Source organism: Lotus japonicus, chromosome 1 (assembly GCF_012489685.1).
Source record: "Lotus japonicus ecotype B-129 chromosome 1, LjGifu_v1.2".
NCBI classification, from domain to species: domain Eukaryota; kingdom Viridiplantae; phylum Streptophyta; class Magnoliopsida; order Fabales; family Fabaceae; genus Lotus; species Lotus japonicus.
Genome location: NC_080041.1, coordinates 69,779,498 through 69,798,688, shown reverse-complemented (window position 1 = coordinate 69,798,688; position 19,191 = coordinate 69,779,498). Strand labels below are relative to the sequence as shown.

Here is a 19,191-nt window from a genome sequence, read left to right as displayed (position 1 = left end):
TTTAGGAAACTAATTTGACCTCAACACATGTTTTTTGGTGGTTTTGCTGGATTAGAACAGAGGCCAGAGGAGTAGTTTTTAGCAATTCTTCTATGTTACCTACCCTTGTCAATTTTAATGGTCAAATTTTCCAGTTATGTTTGTAATGGAAAGATGTTTTTGGATACTGCAAGGAGATTATGCTTTTACCTATTTTTCTCAGGCAATTGTTGCATATATGGTTTGTTCTTTTGTTACATTTTTGTCTTACAGAAGAGATAATTGTTTCACATAGGTTTGTTCTTTTGTTGAACCTTTGTCTTAAAGAAGCAAACCAGCAGGCAAGTACAGGTACTTACCCAGAAACCTGTTGAAGATTTGGGCTAATTTTATCTACCACTCGAATGTTTTGGTTATGCTCTTAGAAATTACTGATGCTAGAAAGGATTCAATTATTAGAGTTTCTGTGTAAACCTGGAATCATAACAAGTTGTGGAATCATGTAATAATGATGGAATGCATAATTTCGTTTTATTTTTACCTAATACAAACAGTGGCAGTGTGGCACCAAAAATAATTTCAAATTTTCAATGGTTATTTCAATATCAAATGGTAGAGAGGAAAAATAGTGGTAGGTTCTCTAGTTGTGGTAATAATTTCAAGCATAATAATTTGTTCACACCTTGTTTTGAAAGTAAAATAGGTGGAAAGAAGAAGAGATAAGACAGAAAAAAAAAAAAGTAGAAACTAAGTTAAAATTAAATGGAAATTTTTTGGAGTATAAATGAATAAGGTTGTAATTTCAAGTACTCTTCCACACTTTTGCACCATGGTTATTACTCCTTTATGTTCCAAAATTATTGTTGTTTTAGATTTTGTGTTTTAACAATTGTGTTTTACAAGTTTAAAGTATTTTATCTTTTCTTCTGGTTGTAACAAAAAAAAGTATTTTATCTCATTTTTTTTCATTCATGTCTTTATTTAATATTAAATCTCTTAACTACCACATCATATTTTCACCTATCAGAGCATCTCAAATGCTAGGTTTCTAGTTCTTGATTCTTAGCACTATTTATGTGAGTTCGTACTGCCACATGTGCTTAAGTAACTCTTTGCAGATTTTGCTCCAACCATTAGTTCTTAGTTCTTAGCACTATTCATCTGGTCCCACATTACCATTATATTAGTAATATTTTTTTATTTTCGTATGATTTTAATTTAACTTTAAATGCTAATTCAATACTTAAATTAAATCAATTGATGAAAGAGAGAAAAAAAATTATGATAAGAACTTAAAAAGTAAAACTCCTTATATAAGAACTAGTTCTTATTTTTAAGAACTAAGAACTTCACGTCAGCCACCTCTAATGGTTAATAACTCAGTTCTTAGTTCTTGGCTCCGAAATAAGAACTAATAACTTTTGCATTGGAGATGTTCTCACAATTCTAACCAACTAGTTAACTAATAATTATCAACATTAAATAAGGGTGTTTCGGTCAAATTATACCATCAATTAATGAACTCTTAAATTATGTGCATAACCTTAAAAAACAATAGTTTTGAAACGAAGAAAATATATTTTTTAAATGGATTTGTCTAAATCACTCATGAGCGGATTTAACCTCAATGTAGAAGAGGACTAATAAGATTATTGATAAAAAGTAGTATATTACAAAATTTATTACTCACTTATCTTAAATTCTTAAATTTTACTGGTCCATGTAGAATGTGGCCAAATATTCTGACAACCCATTTCTTGAATTCAGTTGCAACTCTCGTTTGGTACAAGTTTTAAGAATTGATTCCCAAGAATCTTAATCCCGGAATATCATGATTGGAATGTTATTCCAAATCATTTAAAAAAATGTTTGGTTAAAAAATTCATTTCCTAGATATGTTTTTAAAGTTTATTTAATTAAAATATTTTAAAATAAAAAATGGAATAATAAAGAAAAGTTGGTGAGAAATACCTTTCACTCCAATGGGAATGTAAGATACCCATCATTGTAAATGAGAATAAATTTTGGAGACAATAAGGTAAATTGCATGTCTGGAAATTCATAATTCTGCAAATAAATTTTCTAAAACCGATATCAAACATAAAAATTTTACATTCCCAACCTTACTTACTCAAGAATGTTTGAACTTCTCTTGTACCAAACGCCTATTTTTCATCCACACCACCTCGAGACCTTCCGAAACTTAATTTGTAAAAATAATTATAGGATTTCACAAATTAATTTCTAAAACAAGTAAGGCTAGGCTGCTAGGGTGAATGACAAAAAAGTTGTCAAAAGTAATAATACCCTAAACTTTATTAGTTTAAACTTTAATCAGACACAATGATATTGAGATATAAATAAAAGAGAGAGAAATGGGTTAATGATAAGTGATGAGATAAAAAATGCAGAGAGATAAAAAGAAAATTTGGTAAAATGAGATAAAATAGAAAGTTGAGTGAATATTACTCATAAGCTCTACTACTCCTTACTCATATTTTGTTGTTTTAATTTAATTTTTAGAAATTTAAGATATTTATCTCACTTTCATTTCTCATTCATACTCTTATTTAATAATTACAAAATTACTTAACCAATTACTATAATCAATTTTCTCATTATCACAAATTCTCACCGATTACTCAACTAATTATTATTATTCTCTATCTTTAGCAAAACTCACTTTTTAAAGCTGTTATAAAAGTGATTTTACTTAATTTAGGGTGATTTAAAGGAAGTTCATAAAAAACCTATAAAGAAAGTACACAACAATGTAGAAGACTATAGGGAAGGACTTACTTGGTATATAGGGATATTTTATTCATAGTTTAGGAAACTAATTTGACCAAAACACATGTATTTTAGGTAATTAAGACTGAAAAGAAGAGAGGTCAGTGGAGGCGGGAGGCGTTTTCAGCTATGATGTAGAGGCTTTCTTTTCTGTATTACCTACCCTTGTCAATTTTAATGGTAAAATTTCCAGATACCCTTGTAATTTAAAGATGCTTTTGGATCATATGAGGAGATCATGCTTTTGCATACAAAAAACTACCAAAAACCTGTTAACATTTGTGGTACTAAAACTATATTTGTTGACGTAGTAATTAATCACCTCGTCCTTATTTAACTATGAGGTTAGATGTTCGATTGTCATTTATGAGAATGAAACACATTTTATGACCAGCTATTTACCATTTAGTGCATATATATGTGCTAAGGAGATTAATCACTGTTATCTCGAAATGAATATCTTGAACCCACCCAAAAATAATTGTGGTACGAAAAGGACCCCACACCGTCACACGGAATGATAATATATGCAAAACTTGAAACTTATGTAAATGCATACACCCTATGGTGGGTAAAGAAATTGAGAAGAAATGAAATGAAATGATAACATGAAGACAATTATGTGTCATTAATTGTTCATTATCAAGTGGTTCAATGGTTAAACGTGTTTTGCTTATTGAAGCAATTGAGCTTGGCAAACAAGGTTGTCATTAATTTTGGAGGAATTACCAGGAACAGAACAGAATGGAGAAACCAAGAAGCTGAGGCAGCCTTAATTTTCAAAGCTAATTACAAAAGAGATATTGTTTTGGTGATCAATGCTTGTACTTTACTCTCATTCGCCTGGATTGTTGTATTAAACATAAAGGGCATATAAATAAACACTTGACAAAAGAGTATAGTGAAGCACCTTCCTGGAAGGAGTCCTTGGTGAATATATGGAAAGTTTGAAACCACGTAGAAGAAATCAGATAAGCCATTTTTGGTTATGATATAAAGACTTTATCTTCTATATTACCTACCTTAACCTTGGTCAATTATAATGATCAACTTTCCAGCTATCTTTTAATAAAGTTATTTTGGGACCATTGTGGAGATTAAGTTCTTAAATATTTTTAGGCTAAAAAGCACTTTTGGCCCCTGATGTTTCAAGTTTGTGCAAATTCTGCCCTTACTCTATTTTTGTCGATGTTTCTACCCCTCATGTTTTCAAACAGTGCACCGTCTACCCCTCCTTCAGTTAGACGTTAAAAAACTAACGGAATGAACTGCTTTGACTTTTTTATATATTTTTTGGACCTGCCACGTGGAAATTACAAGTGAAATTGGAAAAAAGGGGCATGAGAGATTCAAACTCAAGACATGTAAGTAGCAAAACATGCATTTAACCAGTTCAGTTACAAACATAATTGATATATCCATCAAACAAATTTAATTCATATCATTTCTTTGATCATCATCAACTTCATATACTCTTCTTCATCTCTCCAATCTACTCAAGAACCTTTTCTGAGAAAGTCTGACTGACGGAGGGGTAGATGGTGCACTGTTTGAAAGCATGAGCGGTAGAAACGTCGACAAAAATAGAGTAGGGACAGAATTTGCTCAAACTTGAAACATCAGGGGCCAAAAATGTTTTTTAGCCATATTTTTATCAGTTAATTGGCGTGGCGGGGGCTTATTCTTATGTAACATGTTTGTGTCTTGAAGTCGCAAACCTTAAAATGTGGTCTAAACCTTTGGCTACTTATCAGATGTCAATTTGAGTCATGAAAGTCCTGTTGTGTTAAATAAACGGAGGAAATTATTTTATCACTTGTAATTATTTTACTCAAAATTCAACAGTTGTTAGACACAGTAGTAAAAAGTTGATGTTTTGACAGTAGGTCGAGAGATCGAGCGGGAAAAAATGTGTACTCGTACTCAAGCAACTATACTTTTTATATAGGATGTATGTGATCGAACTAAAACGGAAAAACATTATCTATCTACCATCAAATGTTGAGGCAGGATGCTGTTTTTTTTATAGGCAAATATTAGTTGTTAATTTATAAATTAGTTCATTCGGCAGAATTTAAACCCTGAAAATCACCCTGCAAATTCTTTCATTTCTCTTAACTCACCAACCCTTTCTTGCTTTTAATTATTGGAGTTCTGTTGATTACCCTTGAGATACGTACATACATAGTATGTGTGGAGATATATATCTTATAAAAAATGTGTTATTGTAACCGCTCTTATAGGAAAACCGTTCATCAGCAACGCCGTCTTCTTTGTCGTAGCGCTGCCGCTCCTGGCCGGCTGTTCCGTCCTGCTAGTCCAGTCTTCTTTGTGATTTCTCTTTGCAGCCTCTGTTCCTCTGTTCGTGCTCTGTTTTCTCGGGTTGTTTCTCTGGTGTTTCCGCTAGCGTTTGTGCGTTTTCTTCTCTGGCGGTGCTCTGGTTGTCCAGTGGTTGAGGGATGAGGCTTTGTGTTCTTCTTGGGCACGCGAGTAGGAGGAGGTTGGAGCAACTTCGTCTTGTTTCCCTGCATAACATGACGTCCTCCTCTTCTTGCAGTTCGCTTCAATCGTCGCTGCTTGGGGTGCAACCCGCTGCGACCACTTCACAGGATGGTGATTGTGATGGTGCAATGGGTGGTGAGAGCATGGTTGTTGATGGTGCAAGCGGTGCCATGACAATATATGGTGATGGTAGTGCGCGAGTAGGGGGCTTTCGTCTTGTCGAACTGGAGGCGATTGGTCTTGCGAATGGTGGAAGCGCTGATGTTGGATCTTTATTTGTTGAAGGGATATGCACTCGGTGGGGAACGGTGAGGAGCGTCTATGTTCAGCGGCGCCGGAATCCAGGTAGGCGGACTCGTTTTGGTTTCGTGCATATGGTTTCTGCGGTTGATGCGTGTAAGACCAAAGCTATGCTTGATGGTTGGCAGATGGGTGGGTCTTCCTTGTCTGTTTCAGTAGCAAAGGTCCCCCATCCTAAGCGAGGGGTGGCTCATTGTGTCTCTCATTCGATGATTGACAGTGTTCGTGTAGTGTCGTCGGGGGATGGTTTGGACCGTAAGTGTGATGACGGGGTGGTTGATGAGGTGACACCGCAACTGAGTTTGGTTGGAGAAGACGATACAGGGTGTGATCAATCTGATGTGGTCGACTATGCGGTGAAGGTTGTGGGCTCTAGGTTGGACAGTGCTTGTGTTTCGTCGAGTGCTTGTGTTTCGTTGCGGGAGGGGAGTCGTGTGCACTCCTTTCATTCGTGTTGTTGATGATTAGGGCGCGACATATCAAATCTTTGTTGATGGGGTTCTAAAGTTTGTTCGGACGGCAGAGAAGGTGTGTACTTCAGATGAGATGAATTGGTCTGCATATTGTGTGAGGGGAAGCGGGGGGAAGCACTCCCCGCCCCGCCCTATTGCCACCCCTAATCACCTCATTCTTTCTTTTTTTGTTTTCTTATATTTCTCTCATATCAAACAACTTAAATAATATATTCTTTCCCCGCATCACTTTTTTTCAACTCATATGCTAAATTTCTCTCTTCTCACCTGCTATACCAATTATAGTGTCACACTTTAGAACAACAATTTTAAAAAGAAACATTGACAATGTCAAGTTTCATTGTACAACAATTGATTAATTTTTTATTTTTTAATCATTAAATACACAATAATCAATAGCTGGTGAAACTTGACATTTTTGCAAGGCAATTGGTTCTTTATTTATTTGAGAAAAAAGTAGCTCGACGTGTCAACTTAGTTCCCTATACTTTTAACCTCTTTTTGTACACACTGAAATAGAGCGTAATATGCGCACCTCCACAAAAATAAGCATGCTAAATGGGCCCCCAATAAATCTTGTTGGTCTAACAACAAGTGGGCTATATATCACAGCTTATATAGTTGTCTTCAAATTATTAAGTGTCCATTTTATTAAAAATCAACAAAAGAACCAACTTCACAAATCACATGTTCAATTGTCATTACAAAGATATTTTGTACTGTTTGTCCAAAAAAACAAAGATATTTTATACTGAATAATTCTATTCTGCCATCCCTTTTATGTTTCTTATTTATATATAGGGAAGAGATGGAAAAAAAAAAGATAAACAAGTGATATTGATTAAAAGGGACATAAAAAATTAAGATGTGAGAATTTTTTTAAGAAAAGAAAAGTGAGAATAGATACTCTCAATTTTAACATGAGATGACAAAAACTATTTTCAGAAACTCGTCAATAATATTAATATACACTAGCCCTATGTTATTGAGAGACGATCATGACATATATAAAATGAAGTTTAAATTAATTACTGCATACTAAATACCATATCATATCTCAAACACTATATTTAATAATCGGTGAAATGAGAAAAGGTCTAGAAGATCAAACGGTGTCGTTTTTGGAAGACCATTTTCTCTTTGTTTCTTGCCTGCCCCTCCATGGGACCACTTGCTTCAAGCTATCATAAATGCTTGCCTGCAGTTACAAAATTATTGTTACATGATAAGATTTCAACCTAACAAAATCAATGATATTTTTCCCCCTCTTTATTAGCTAGCACTACAAGGAAAACTAGTTTAAAATTACCAAACGGTGCAGTTACAAAAATCTACTGAGCTAACAAGACTGCTTTTTTTATTATCATATGGTTATGCCTATTTTAAGGTATTTTATTTTAGAAGACAAGAATTAAAAAATTCAAATATTAATAAAATCTCCACGCTAGACCAAAAAGTCATAGCAACAACATCAGTTAGTGCCGTTTTCTGTAGCCAGGTAGTGAAAGTCCAGCTTTGGGTTCCCAAATGTTGCTGCCATTTGACTTTGTTTAATTTCTTGACTCACTGTATGAAAAGTTGTTTGATATTCGTTACTTGCATAAGTGTCATTTTAGCAGAAAATATAAAATCATTTTTTCTTTTAACCAAATTGCAACTTTTCTGACAAAAAATAAAAGGAATGTATAACTTTTGTATAAATTTGGTAGCTTGGTTGTGTCCACCTCGAAAATATGATCAATGCATAAAGCAATTATTTATATATAGTCAAACAACATCAACTTCGCCTAAGAAAAAACATGCGTCTTATAATGCATACCTAACACTTTAGCTGCTCTGCATCATCATGCATCAGTCACATAATAATAAACATTAATACCATATAGCTTTTTGCAACAAAAAAGGAAAATGAATGAGTATGCAACGGTGATGGACCATGGTTTGGAGATATATATATATATATATATAATTACTTTTTTTTGGTCAAAGGATAATATAGAAATCAAAATGACAATGTTTTAATTTTGTCATGATCATTGGATCCATGATTTTGAAAGGATAGAATATCATATATTGAACCAAACACAATTATATTAAATCCAATTTCTTATCACCATGTGAGAAATTAATTAAATTAGTAGTAATAGATTTCCATAGCAGCCCTAGCAGGTATTACATATATGTATAGGGATCTATGCGTCTACCCCCCACTAACACAAAACACAACTATTAAAAGAGAGTAACCAATAAGATCCTAAAATTCTCAATAGTTGTTTCTTTTTAAAATTACAAATGATATATGTATGCATAGAAAAGAAAAAATGGATTATGCATTCTTAGAAAAAACAAACAAATCCTATTTTGTAAAATAAAATTTGTACCATATCATACAATTTTAGAAATATAGTTGAAGATCAAAGAGATTTCTTGTTAGGAATTTCTAAATAAGGAATAGAGATGCCTACAAGATCATGGATGTTTGACATGTTCATAGAACATCAATCTAAGTTTACAATTCTCTTATAAAAATTTGACCCATCAATTTTCCCAATCAAATAATTGTTGATTTAATTTAATCAGTTATAAACACATAAAAATTAATGATAAGATAGTGAACTTGACATAGTCTTTTTTTTATAATTGAGAGATGTGATTCAAGGATAGTTTGACATGTTCATACAACATCAATTGAGATGTCAGAATTGAATCCTCTCAATTGTTAAAAAAAAATTGACCCCGTCAATTTTCACAAACTCACAATAATTGAGATAGTGAAACATAACGCGGTCGTTTTTTACAATTGAGAGGATTTGATTCGAGAAATGAGGAGTGAAAAACAGAGATAGTAGATGGATTTTTATTACTTACCCACCACAAATGTGACTTTACTTTAGAAAGACTCATGGAGCTGTGAACCTTCTTCACCTTAGACTTAGTAGCAGTGAAGCTTTCAGAAATGTCAAAACTGCCCTCATCCTCCTTGCTAATCTTCCTGAAACCACTCCACCTAGAAGACCCAAAATTGGAATTCAAGTACTCCCTGGGAGTCCTATACGAAGACGAGAAAGACATGGCACGGCCCACATAAGGCCCATCCAAAACCGTCATCGGAGAAGCCCAGTCGTCCTTCGCCTCCAAAAACAGCAACCGCGGTGGCAGTTCCAGCGTTCTAGTTCTCTTCAAACCGTCCTCCGCCGCCGTGGGCTCCGATCGGGTGTGGCAGGGCCTAGGCTTCCCCGGTGCTTCCTCCCACATAAAAGGAACCGAAATCGCCGTCCGGTTCAGCTCCGGCGAGGTGGTTGGCCGTGATGAGAGCTTTGTCGGTTTGTAGAAATGATGATGATGATGATCAGTGTTGTTGTTGTTGTCTGGTACTACTGGGCTTATCATTGTAGTTAGTTGCTGCTTCTTCTTCTTCAGTTTCTCTCTCTCTCTATAAGTGCAGAACAGTGGTGGTAGAGTGTGGTGAGGGGCAGTATATGAATGATGATTGATGGAAATGTGTAACAGTTTATGTATATAAAGAGAGGAGGGGGTTGGAAGAACGTGAGTTGTGGTTTTGTACAACAAGTTCAATTTAAGGTCATTTGAAAAGTCAAGGAGAATAGGAGATGTGATGGATTACGGTCATTTGGTTTTGTGGGGGTGATATTGGGTGTTGTCTGTCTCATGGTGGTTCAGTTAAAGGATATCCATCAGATATAATAGTTTAAAATTAAATGGTTGAGATTAATTTTGGTTGAATGTTAAATTTACTAAGATGTCCTTGACCCCAATTTCAATCTACCACCATCCTCAACATCTCTCACTCCTCTGCCCCTCTCTCCTCACCTCCGATCGGCCACCACCACCACCGCACAACGGGACCAGATCTCCTCCTTCATAGATTCGTATCCACAAAATCTTCCACATCTGATATTCCAGATTCCTTCAACGAGTTCCTCTTTTTCTTTGCTGAGCCTTATGAATATGAGCAAATCTTAGTTCAAGATCTGAGCTTTCCATATCTCCTCCATCAAAATTTCCAGTGCAGTGCAGATGAACAAGAAAAAGGTCTCAGTGCGATAAGGGCGTGGAGGGCGCTGCTTCTTCTTCATCCCTCGATCTCTCAATCCCCTGTAAGGCTGTAACCAAGACAGAATAAACAAAGTAGAACAATACAACCCTAATTCTCAAATTAAGAACCAAAACCACATGATTGAAGATGGGCAATGGAGAATACATGTAAAGGTGGGTAAAGGGTAGATGGGGTTGGATCAAAATCGTATTTGATGATGATGTATGTATTCTTCCTCATATGCAATTGATAGCCCAGAAAAGGTCTGGAAAAATTGAGCAAGCCTTGAAGAAAGTGGTGAATTAGTGGTAGAAGGAGAAATATTGAAAAATTTCCCAAAAAGATATGACATATTGGGTGGAAAACTCTGAAAATTCTCTTTCTGCTGATGTTCTTCCAGAATATGGGTCTGATTTGTTTCAGGTGAGGGAAGAGGTGGTGAGAGAAAAGGAGAAGAATGGAAAGTTAAAATAAAGAGTGGACAATTTTGTAATTATCATGTGAAATAGTGATTGCACCATGGTGAGTCAGTTTTTAACTGACCCACCAAAGACCTCGTCGTGATATTGGGCCACTTTCATAAAACAAAATAAGTGATTCTATTTTCTTAGTCTTCGTCCTAGCAGGATAGTTCAAGTCGTAGGAGTTGGAGGAATATGAGTTAGGTAGGGAGAGGTCCAGGGATCTATTCCTAGTAGATGTAATTTATTTTTCCAATGTATAAAAAAAAAGTCTTCAGTCGAAGTATCATAATCAGCAACTACGAGACTAATTATTCACTTTGAAGTTAATGCACTAAGGGCTGATCAAATAGTTTTTTATTTATTCACAAAAATAAAAATTATGATTTGAACTTTCAACTACTTACTTAAGGAATAAAATGTTAGACCACTACACCGATTCATTTGCTTAACCTTAAGGACAAAGTGATTTTAGAGTTGATGAAAAAATTAATTTTATTTTAAGAGATACTTTGAAAAGTTAAAAATTAGCTTAACTAGACCTTAGATATTTACTGTTCAAATTCATGATAGTGAGTTAGAAATTCTCATAAATGTTGGAAAAAATGTCATTCAAATTGTTTTTTTCTTCTTAAAACTGTTTTTAAAAATTATTTCTGATAACAGTTTTAAAAACTGAAAACTAAAGTTGCAATCAAACATGCCCTTCATGTTGTTCTGTAGTTGCTTTAATTTGTAGTTTGTCTAGTTTTTCAATGGAAAAAAAAATAGAAAAATTGTTTTTCATTTAAAAAATTACTAGAACAATTGAAATCAAAGAATAAAGAATGCATATAAGTGATTATTTCATAAAATAAATAGAGACAAACAAATTTATTAATTTCCAAAAAAATCAATTATACACAGATTTATATGAGCAGTTTCTAAATGTCTGGATTGATTAAGAGAAAAAATGTTAATCCTAACATACTAATAATAGTGGTAAAAATAATTGTCATCATCAATTTGTTTAATCCAATAAAATTAAAAACAGTTTTAAGTTTGAATTTTGAGAAATACATTTTTTGAGAGAGATGTGTAATATTTTTTTGATAGGTGGTGATATCGGTCAAGGAAAAAAATAAAAATCATATTATCTGATTGTTTAGGATTGAATTTTATGGATTTTGGAAGCGGCACAGGTTGCTACACAGTGAGGGAGGCGTACTGGTGGCTTCTTGGTCGTGCGCAAACGTCGATGGCTCCGGTGGACTGGCGTTGGATGTGGCGGTTGAAAATTCCTGAGAGAATCTACATGTTCATTTGGCTAGTGCAGCATGATGCAATTTAGACTAACAGACATCGCTTCCTTGTAACATAGTAGCAAATCCTTACAGTTTGCGGTGCTTTGCAGCGGAAGAGAATGTCCTCCATTGTCTGAGAGACTATCCTCATTCGAGAAAGATTTGGCAGAAGGCAGGTGCTCTTGCGTGGCCAGGACTTCATGTTTCTGGAAGCAAGGAATGGGTTCGTCGACAAGCTATGGGCAAGAATGGAATACGCTTCATTGCTTGCTTGTGGGGAATCTAGAAGTGGCGAAATAATAAGATTCTTGAGGTTGCTTCGTGGTCCTTCGAGGAGGCTTGGCGACAGGTTTGCCATGAACATGATGAAATTAAAAGGTTCATGGATGATAACACAGATCGGGACAATGATAATTGGATGGGAAGGAGATGGAGAGCGCTGCTGGGGGGGGGAGGTAAACCTCTGTGTTGATGGCGCGCAACTTCAATCAAGGGGTCGACATGGCCCCAATGGCTTGATTCACGATTCTCAAGGGCAGTGGATTGTGGGTTTTCACGTCTTTGAGCAAGGGGAAACACGCTGATGTCTGAAGCAATCGCCCTCAAGATTAATTTGCAAATCGCGTGAGAAAGAGGCATGATAGATGTAATTTGTAATGTGGATTGCATTTCCCTGTTGCAGGCATTGGAGAATGAGGAATATCGCTGGTTTTTTCCCATTCTGGAAGATATTACAGACTGTCAGAAAGAAGGTGGTCGCCTGGTCAGTTGATATGATTGACATTAGCAGAGAGTGTAATGAGCCTGTAGATTGGTTAGCTCGGAAAGGAACTTCTTCGCTGTCGACAACCGTGTGCTTGCTTGATGCTCCTCCCATGGAGTTAGATCAAGATCCTCATCCTGAGGGATTGCCTTGTCTGCCTTTAGTATTGCTTTGTCTTTAATCTTCCGATGTATCAAAAAATGATTAAATTTTAAATTTAATTTTGAAAAAAATATCAATTTCACTCCAACAAACTATATATAAATTGTGTTTATAAACTTACTATATTAGCCTATTTTAGATGTTTACTTTATCATCTGTAATTATAAAATTATAATGCACGTTATACTTATCTATTTTTGAATAAAAGAAACCTTTTGGTTCCTTTCAACAACAACAAAAACTTTGGTAAATATTTACATAGTTTATGAAATTATATAGTTAAGTTCTTTTATAATGTCTACAATTGAAATGGACTTTATCGATATAAGTTGAAGAGTTATATGATAACCTTCTGAATAATATTAAACTTGATATTAAAACATATTTTTGTTATATTTATGATAAATAAAAATAAAAACAAAAATAAATAATAAATAATTCAATTAAATTAAGACATATAATCTAGCTAGAGTCATTGATATGATCTCATTTCATTCAATTTAATTTAATAAAAATACTAAAAGTAAGAATACAATTAAAACTTAATACCATACTTTTTCAAATGGGAGAACAAATATAGACCTCAGAAATGTATAAATGAAATAAGTAGAGTTCCACTCTGCCCCATTTACAAGGTAACCTACGACAGGTCCAGATAATAAAACGACAACGAAATCCCACACACACATATACATTTCTGTTTTGTTTTTCCCCTTTTCTTGGTTAACGACTGCCAAAATCCTCATTCCATTTGTGCGTGGTGGTTGCTACTACTCTCAAGTGGTACTAAACAAAATTGTAGGCAAATTTTTTACAGAACCCAATCTGAATGCCTTGGCAATGAATGTTTTCATCTGAGAATGATACTATATGATAAATACTAGATATTATACCCGTGCGTTGCACGGGTTTACTTACAATATTTTTTAACATTATATATAAATTATTATAGTTTAAATAAATAAAAAAATATTTTTTAATTATAATTGTAAATAAACTGTGTTAAGACATTTCAATAAATATTATTAGATTTTTTTGTATAAATAATTAATATTACTCAAATTTTATTATTGATATTTAACTATTAGCATAGAAATGATTTTTAGAAATAAAAAATTTATGAAAAATTATTAAGTTAATTTGAAATATTTAAATTACGTAAAAAATTGTTAAGTGCTAGTGTCATGAAATAAATTTTAATATCATTTTTTATACTTTTGTTATGGAAATGAACACTCAAGAATGGTATAAGCTCCAAACCCTAATAAAGCATGAGTTTAGTAATAGCCTAATCCTTTAGAATAAATGTCGAATGATCATTTGTAATGATCATAAAGTCTCCTTTTATAGAGGTTACATGAAACCCTAACTTTGCCACTAATGGGGTTTGTTGGGTCGTACCTCACTCGGCCCAACTCCCTTACATACATCAACCGCCCCTGGCGCTTGCCCTAAGGGGGTCCCTAATCTCCTAAGTCCTTTCTCTCGCCCCTAGCGAGTTCCTCTCTTTTAGGTCTTGTTCGTCCCTGGGCAAGTTCCTCTAGGGTGTGGGGGCTCGCCCAATCCAACTTTTTACCAAGAAAGTCAATTGTTGTGACTTGTCAAGGTCAAGAAGAATAAATTAATTTTAAATTTTAGAATTATGATAAGTGATAACATAAATAGCTTAAAATATTATCAAGCGAATTTAAATTTATTTAACTTATTTGGTTTCCGAATGTTTTCTCAAAACCGATAGCCAAGAGACTTATAATCTCTCGAGGTTCTACGATCACATTAAATGGATATGCCTCTCACAACGAACATTTGTTCAACTTTGACCATTATTATTTTTCTCTATTATGCTTCCTTAAGTAATTTTTTTTGACAACAAAAGATGAATATTATTAATAGCAAATGATTCATGAGAACAACCCTCTCATGGATAAGTAATTTTTACTAATATATCATAGATCAAAATTATTATTAGATATTTTTTCAATAATGCACATATATGTTATAGTTAACTTTAAATTCATTTTAGCGGCGCTTTTTAATTTTAAAACTATTTATCTACATTATTTATTAAAAATATTATTTTATTATTAACTAATTTTAATTTTCAATATTTGTCAAATGCAAAACTAAAGAAAATTTCAGTTTTTTTTTTAACAAAATTAATTTTTAATATTGACAATAATTTTTTTTAGTTTTTAATTTGAGAATTATATGGTTTAATGCATTTAATACTCTTTGCTAATGAGTTTAATGCAAAAGCTCAAGTGAGCTTTACATATATATATATAGATAGATTATATTATGGGAAAAAATAACCAATTAGTTGACACTTGACTTGCACTTCGACTCTTAAGTAATTAATTGAGTGTTTGATCCTCAATTCTTGTGAATGAAAAAAATCTTATTCATTAACCTTGACCATTATATTTTTTTGTGTGTGTGTTGATTGTAGAATGATAAATTAGTCTCACAGCTGGCTATCTTAGTCTCACAGCTAGCTATTTGTTGTGAAAATACCTAAAACTTTGGTTAAGGAAAAATTAAATTACTGATATATATATATATTGAAGGAGGCTTTTACAGTATAACTTGAATTTGCAAGACATTTGACCCCAATTTTTTTTTCAAGTACATGTTATTGAAAAAAGTCAATTCACTACTTAGTACTAATTGCTTATAAAAAAAAAACTAGTACTAATTCTCAACAGATATTCACACATTTTGACGCCTTTAGGTGTAAGGTTTTTGTTTTTGGGTTTGTTGGGAAGGCCAGAGGCCCCTTTCGGTGTAAGTTAATGTTCATAAATTAAATACTTGCATATTTGTATGTTTCTTTGGGTGCATTATATTTGTATGTTGGCATGTGGAAATGATGAAAATGAATGGAATTTATGGACAGAGTAAGATAGGTCACGAAATTACACATGTCTTAATTTCTAATAATGTGTGAGACTGTGAGCTATGCATCATCATAAAAAAGAGGTGAGAGGAATAAAGGGATTTTTTTTTTAGGGCTGGACCTCCCTTCCCCACTTTTATATATGTTTATCAGCTCTTAACGCTCTTAACACTTAAGTTATCATTTATCATTTAAGTACATAGATTTTTTTTATTGAAATAAAGAAAATTTATTAGGTAAATTCTGTCTTACCCTAAATTTTTTTTTTTGGGTATGATACCGGTATTAAGTAATTTAATAGATTATTATCATGTTATTCAAGGTAAATACTACATATTTAGATTTTACTTTACTTATCAATTAACTTTATCTTATAAAATTCATTTTTTAATGAAAAATGAACGAGTGGTTGAAACGAATCATGGTGATGGAGATGCGCGTAAAATGACCATGATTGATGGATGAACAAAACTCAGAAAATACAACTCGCAAATCTCACATTCCTAATAATGGAACGCTGCATTATTACGATAGAACAAAATCAAAATTTTAACCGGTACATGAGTCTTTATTATCGAACCAACTCATTTTGGATACCACACCTTAATCTGACTTAAGATACCACAATCACCCATTTATTAAACACTTTTTAGTAAATGAAGTACATGGAGTTATTACCTCACCTTGCAATTTTTTTTTGGTTACATTTGGAAAGCACCTCACCTTGCAATTTATCAAGTAAAGACACATTATAGGAATAAATATGCATTTGATTATATACTCCCTCTGGCCTCAATTGTAAGCAAATATTCTCATTTGCACACTTATTAAGAAGTTGAATTTTTGTATTAATTTTGTATAAACTATGGGTTAAAAGTACTAAAATAACCTTCTAGTTTTAAACACCAAAATTTAATGAAATTAAACAGGGTGCATTTGGTTCCGTTATGATACTATTAATTGTCTCACATATTTAATGCAGTAACGTGCAGAGTAATATGCCTTTTGATGTTTCCCTTGTAAAAAATCAAAACATACAAAGATGAACCACTTCTAATGAATCTTCAACAATTAATTGTGAGAAATCCTCATCATCACAAGTGCCCAAGTCAAATGAAGGCATGCTAAACAAATTATGTGGTGCTGCCAATTTTTCTTTTGGTACAAGTGACGCTGCCATTTTTAAGTAGTGTAGGAGTAAGTCTTTTTTTTTTTTATAGTACTAGTAAGAAACTTGGAAGCATAAATTAACTTGGGAATGTGTGTGGAAATGAGTTATAGCGGCTCGGTAATACAAATATAGGAAGTTGTACAAATTAAATGACAAAATGCATGTGTAAGGGTATTTGTGGAAAGAAAATATTAAATAGAGTTGAATTTTATGACTTTTGCTTATATTTGAGGCCAAATTTTTTCCATGTTTTTTGCTTACAATTGAGGCCGGAGGGAGTATACCCTATTGAACATTTTAAATAAGAGTTTAATGGATATGCACTGACAGTGTAAAAGAGTTTTACACAGTCATCCAATCAAAGCATGCCACATAAGAGAGATAATTACATTTGACTTTAATTTTAATTAAAAGAATAAGATATTTTCTGATTTGGCGGAATTCAATTGGATGTCCGTGTAAAACTATTTTACACAGCCAGTGCATATCCATTAAACTCTTTAAATAAATGATAAATGAATGTAAATAAATATTGCCCTTTATATATTTTTTAGTTAAAAGACGACGGTGATGCCGACTTTTGAACTAAAAAAGTTGAAGCAAAGCATTAGAATAATTTAAACATTATGAAAATTATATATACTTGCAATTGCCAGGTTTTAAAGGAGTTTTAATTTGAATTTGTTATGGTAGTCCTTGGAGATTCAAGGTCACTTTCTCACTAATTTTCATGTGCGTGAGATGAATAAACTCTCAAATATCAAATAATTTTTAAAAAGGCCAAGAGTCTCACCTTATCCTTCTTTTCCAACAATATTCCTAAGGTATTGAAATGCTTTTGTGGAGCCTAAAAAGTTTCACCCAAACAAGAAAAAAAGTTCCACTTCATAGAAATAATTGAAAAACGAACGAAAGGAAAAAAATAAGTTTTTCTATTATATTTTTGAGTTTTTAAAACATATTTCTTAGGGAATTGTTATTCAGACCCCCACCCCTATTTAGACCGAAGGAAATTTCTGAAATCCGAAATTACTCCTTTCGAACGCATCTTTAACTAGCGTGATGGTCGCAGTTTGAACCTCATTTTCAGAGTGCGACACCGGACGCACACTGAGGGTGCGATGGTGACGCACTTTGAGAGTGCGTTTAAAACGCACCGGCCATTGACCATGAGTCAACAACCGGTAAAACTCATTAAATGAGTCATTAAGTGCGTCGTTACAACCTAGGTCACCGCAACTCTATAAAAAGGGCTTCCCAAACCTTCATTTTTCACACAAAATCTCTCTTCTTCCTCCCCTCCTCTTCTATGCTTTTAGTATGTCTTGTTTTTAATATTATTCTTTTGGTTTAGGGGGTTTTGAGTGGTTGGGGTTATGTGGATGTTATCCCCAACATTAGCAACTTTGAGTACTTTGAAAGTGAAATTTCAAATTCAGAGTGCCAAAGTTGCTAATGTAGGGGTGACCATCCTTGCTCATCCTTACTTGTTCAAAGTACTCAAAGTTGCTAAATAGAATAGGTCCACGCTCCCGTAGAAAATGCCCTCCGGCGGCGTGAGATTGTGATGGAAACATCAAGGCTCACCCAGGCTCAGGTGGCTGCACTGGATTCATCCGGGATGCCGAGGAGGAGAAGACAAGGAAAATGAGCTCAGAAGCCAAGGAAGAGGACCTGAAGAAGAGGAAGACTCCCTCCTGATTGTATCCCCTATGTGGGGGGGGGGGGTCATTGTACTTGTATATGTCAAGTACTCGGGTTAGGACTTAGGGTCTAGGGGTTATTGTACTTGTATGTTCGAAAATTTTGTAATTTATCATCCAAAAATTATGAATAAAGTCCTTTTCTTGTATATGATTTTGTTCATGTTTGTTTCATCATGTTTCTGTTTCATATCTGTTTCTGGTTTCGAGTTGCAAATCGCACTCTCAGGGTGCGTCTTAAAGGAGCGTCTGAGATGCACCACGGAGAAGCGTCTAAGATGCACCCTGAGAGTGCGATTAATTCAGAACTTGTGTAATGTACAGGGAGCCTGGCCTTAAAGTTTTTGATTAAACACAGATTTTGTTACACGTCGCACTCTCATGGAGCGTCTTAGACGCATCTTAAGGGCACGATTAAGGCGCACCCTGAGTGTGCGATGAGAAAGGAACTCTGCAACAGAAACGTTTCAGTCAAAACAGAACATAAAAATAAAACATGATAAAAAAACATAGCAGTAAATGGTACAAAACACAACAATTGGAGACTAAATTATTCACATCACAACATAACTTGTCTTTTAAACACAACCTACGTGAAAAGTAATTTGTCTTCAATACAATCATCCATAAATTAATCCTAAAACACTAGAC

At 33.8% G+C, this 19,191-nt stretch overlaps 1 protein-coding gene across 1 annotated transcript; it reads right to left on the bottom strand.

The window, feature by feature from the left end:
* Nucleotides 1-6,897: 6,897 nt before the first annotated feature.
* Nucleotides 6,898-9,599, bottom strand: LOC130744173 (uncharacterized protein At4g00950-like). The gene is made up of 2 exons (XM_057596367.1): nt 8,913-9,599; nt 6,898-7,242 (listed from the first exon to the last, which is right to left on the bottom strand). The coding sequence occupies exons 1-2, from the start codon at nt 9,432-9,434 to the stop codon at nt 7,150-7,152; spliced, it is 615 nt and encodes a 204-aa protein (XP_057452350.1). The 5' UTR covers nt 9,435-9,599; the 3' UTR covers nt 6,898-7,149.
* Between the last annotated feature and the right edge of the window lie 9,592 nt (nt 9,600-19,191).

Bases quoted from the DNA above. Each gene is read 5' to 3' on its own strand.
- LOC130744173 (XM_057596367.1), bottom strand. From the start codon at position 9,434: ATGATAAGCCCAGTAGTACCAGACAACAACAACAACACTGATCATCAT. The intron at 7,243-8,912 runs GTAAGTAATAAA...TTGTAACTGCAG, and splicing joins TAAAGTCACATTTGTGGTGG to GCAAGCATTTATGATAGCTT.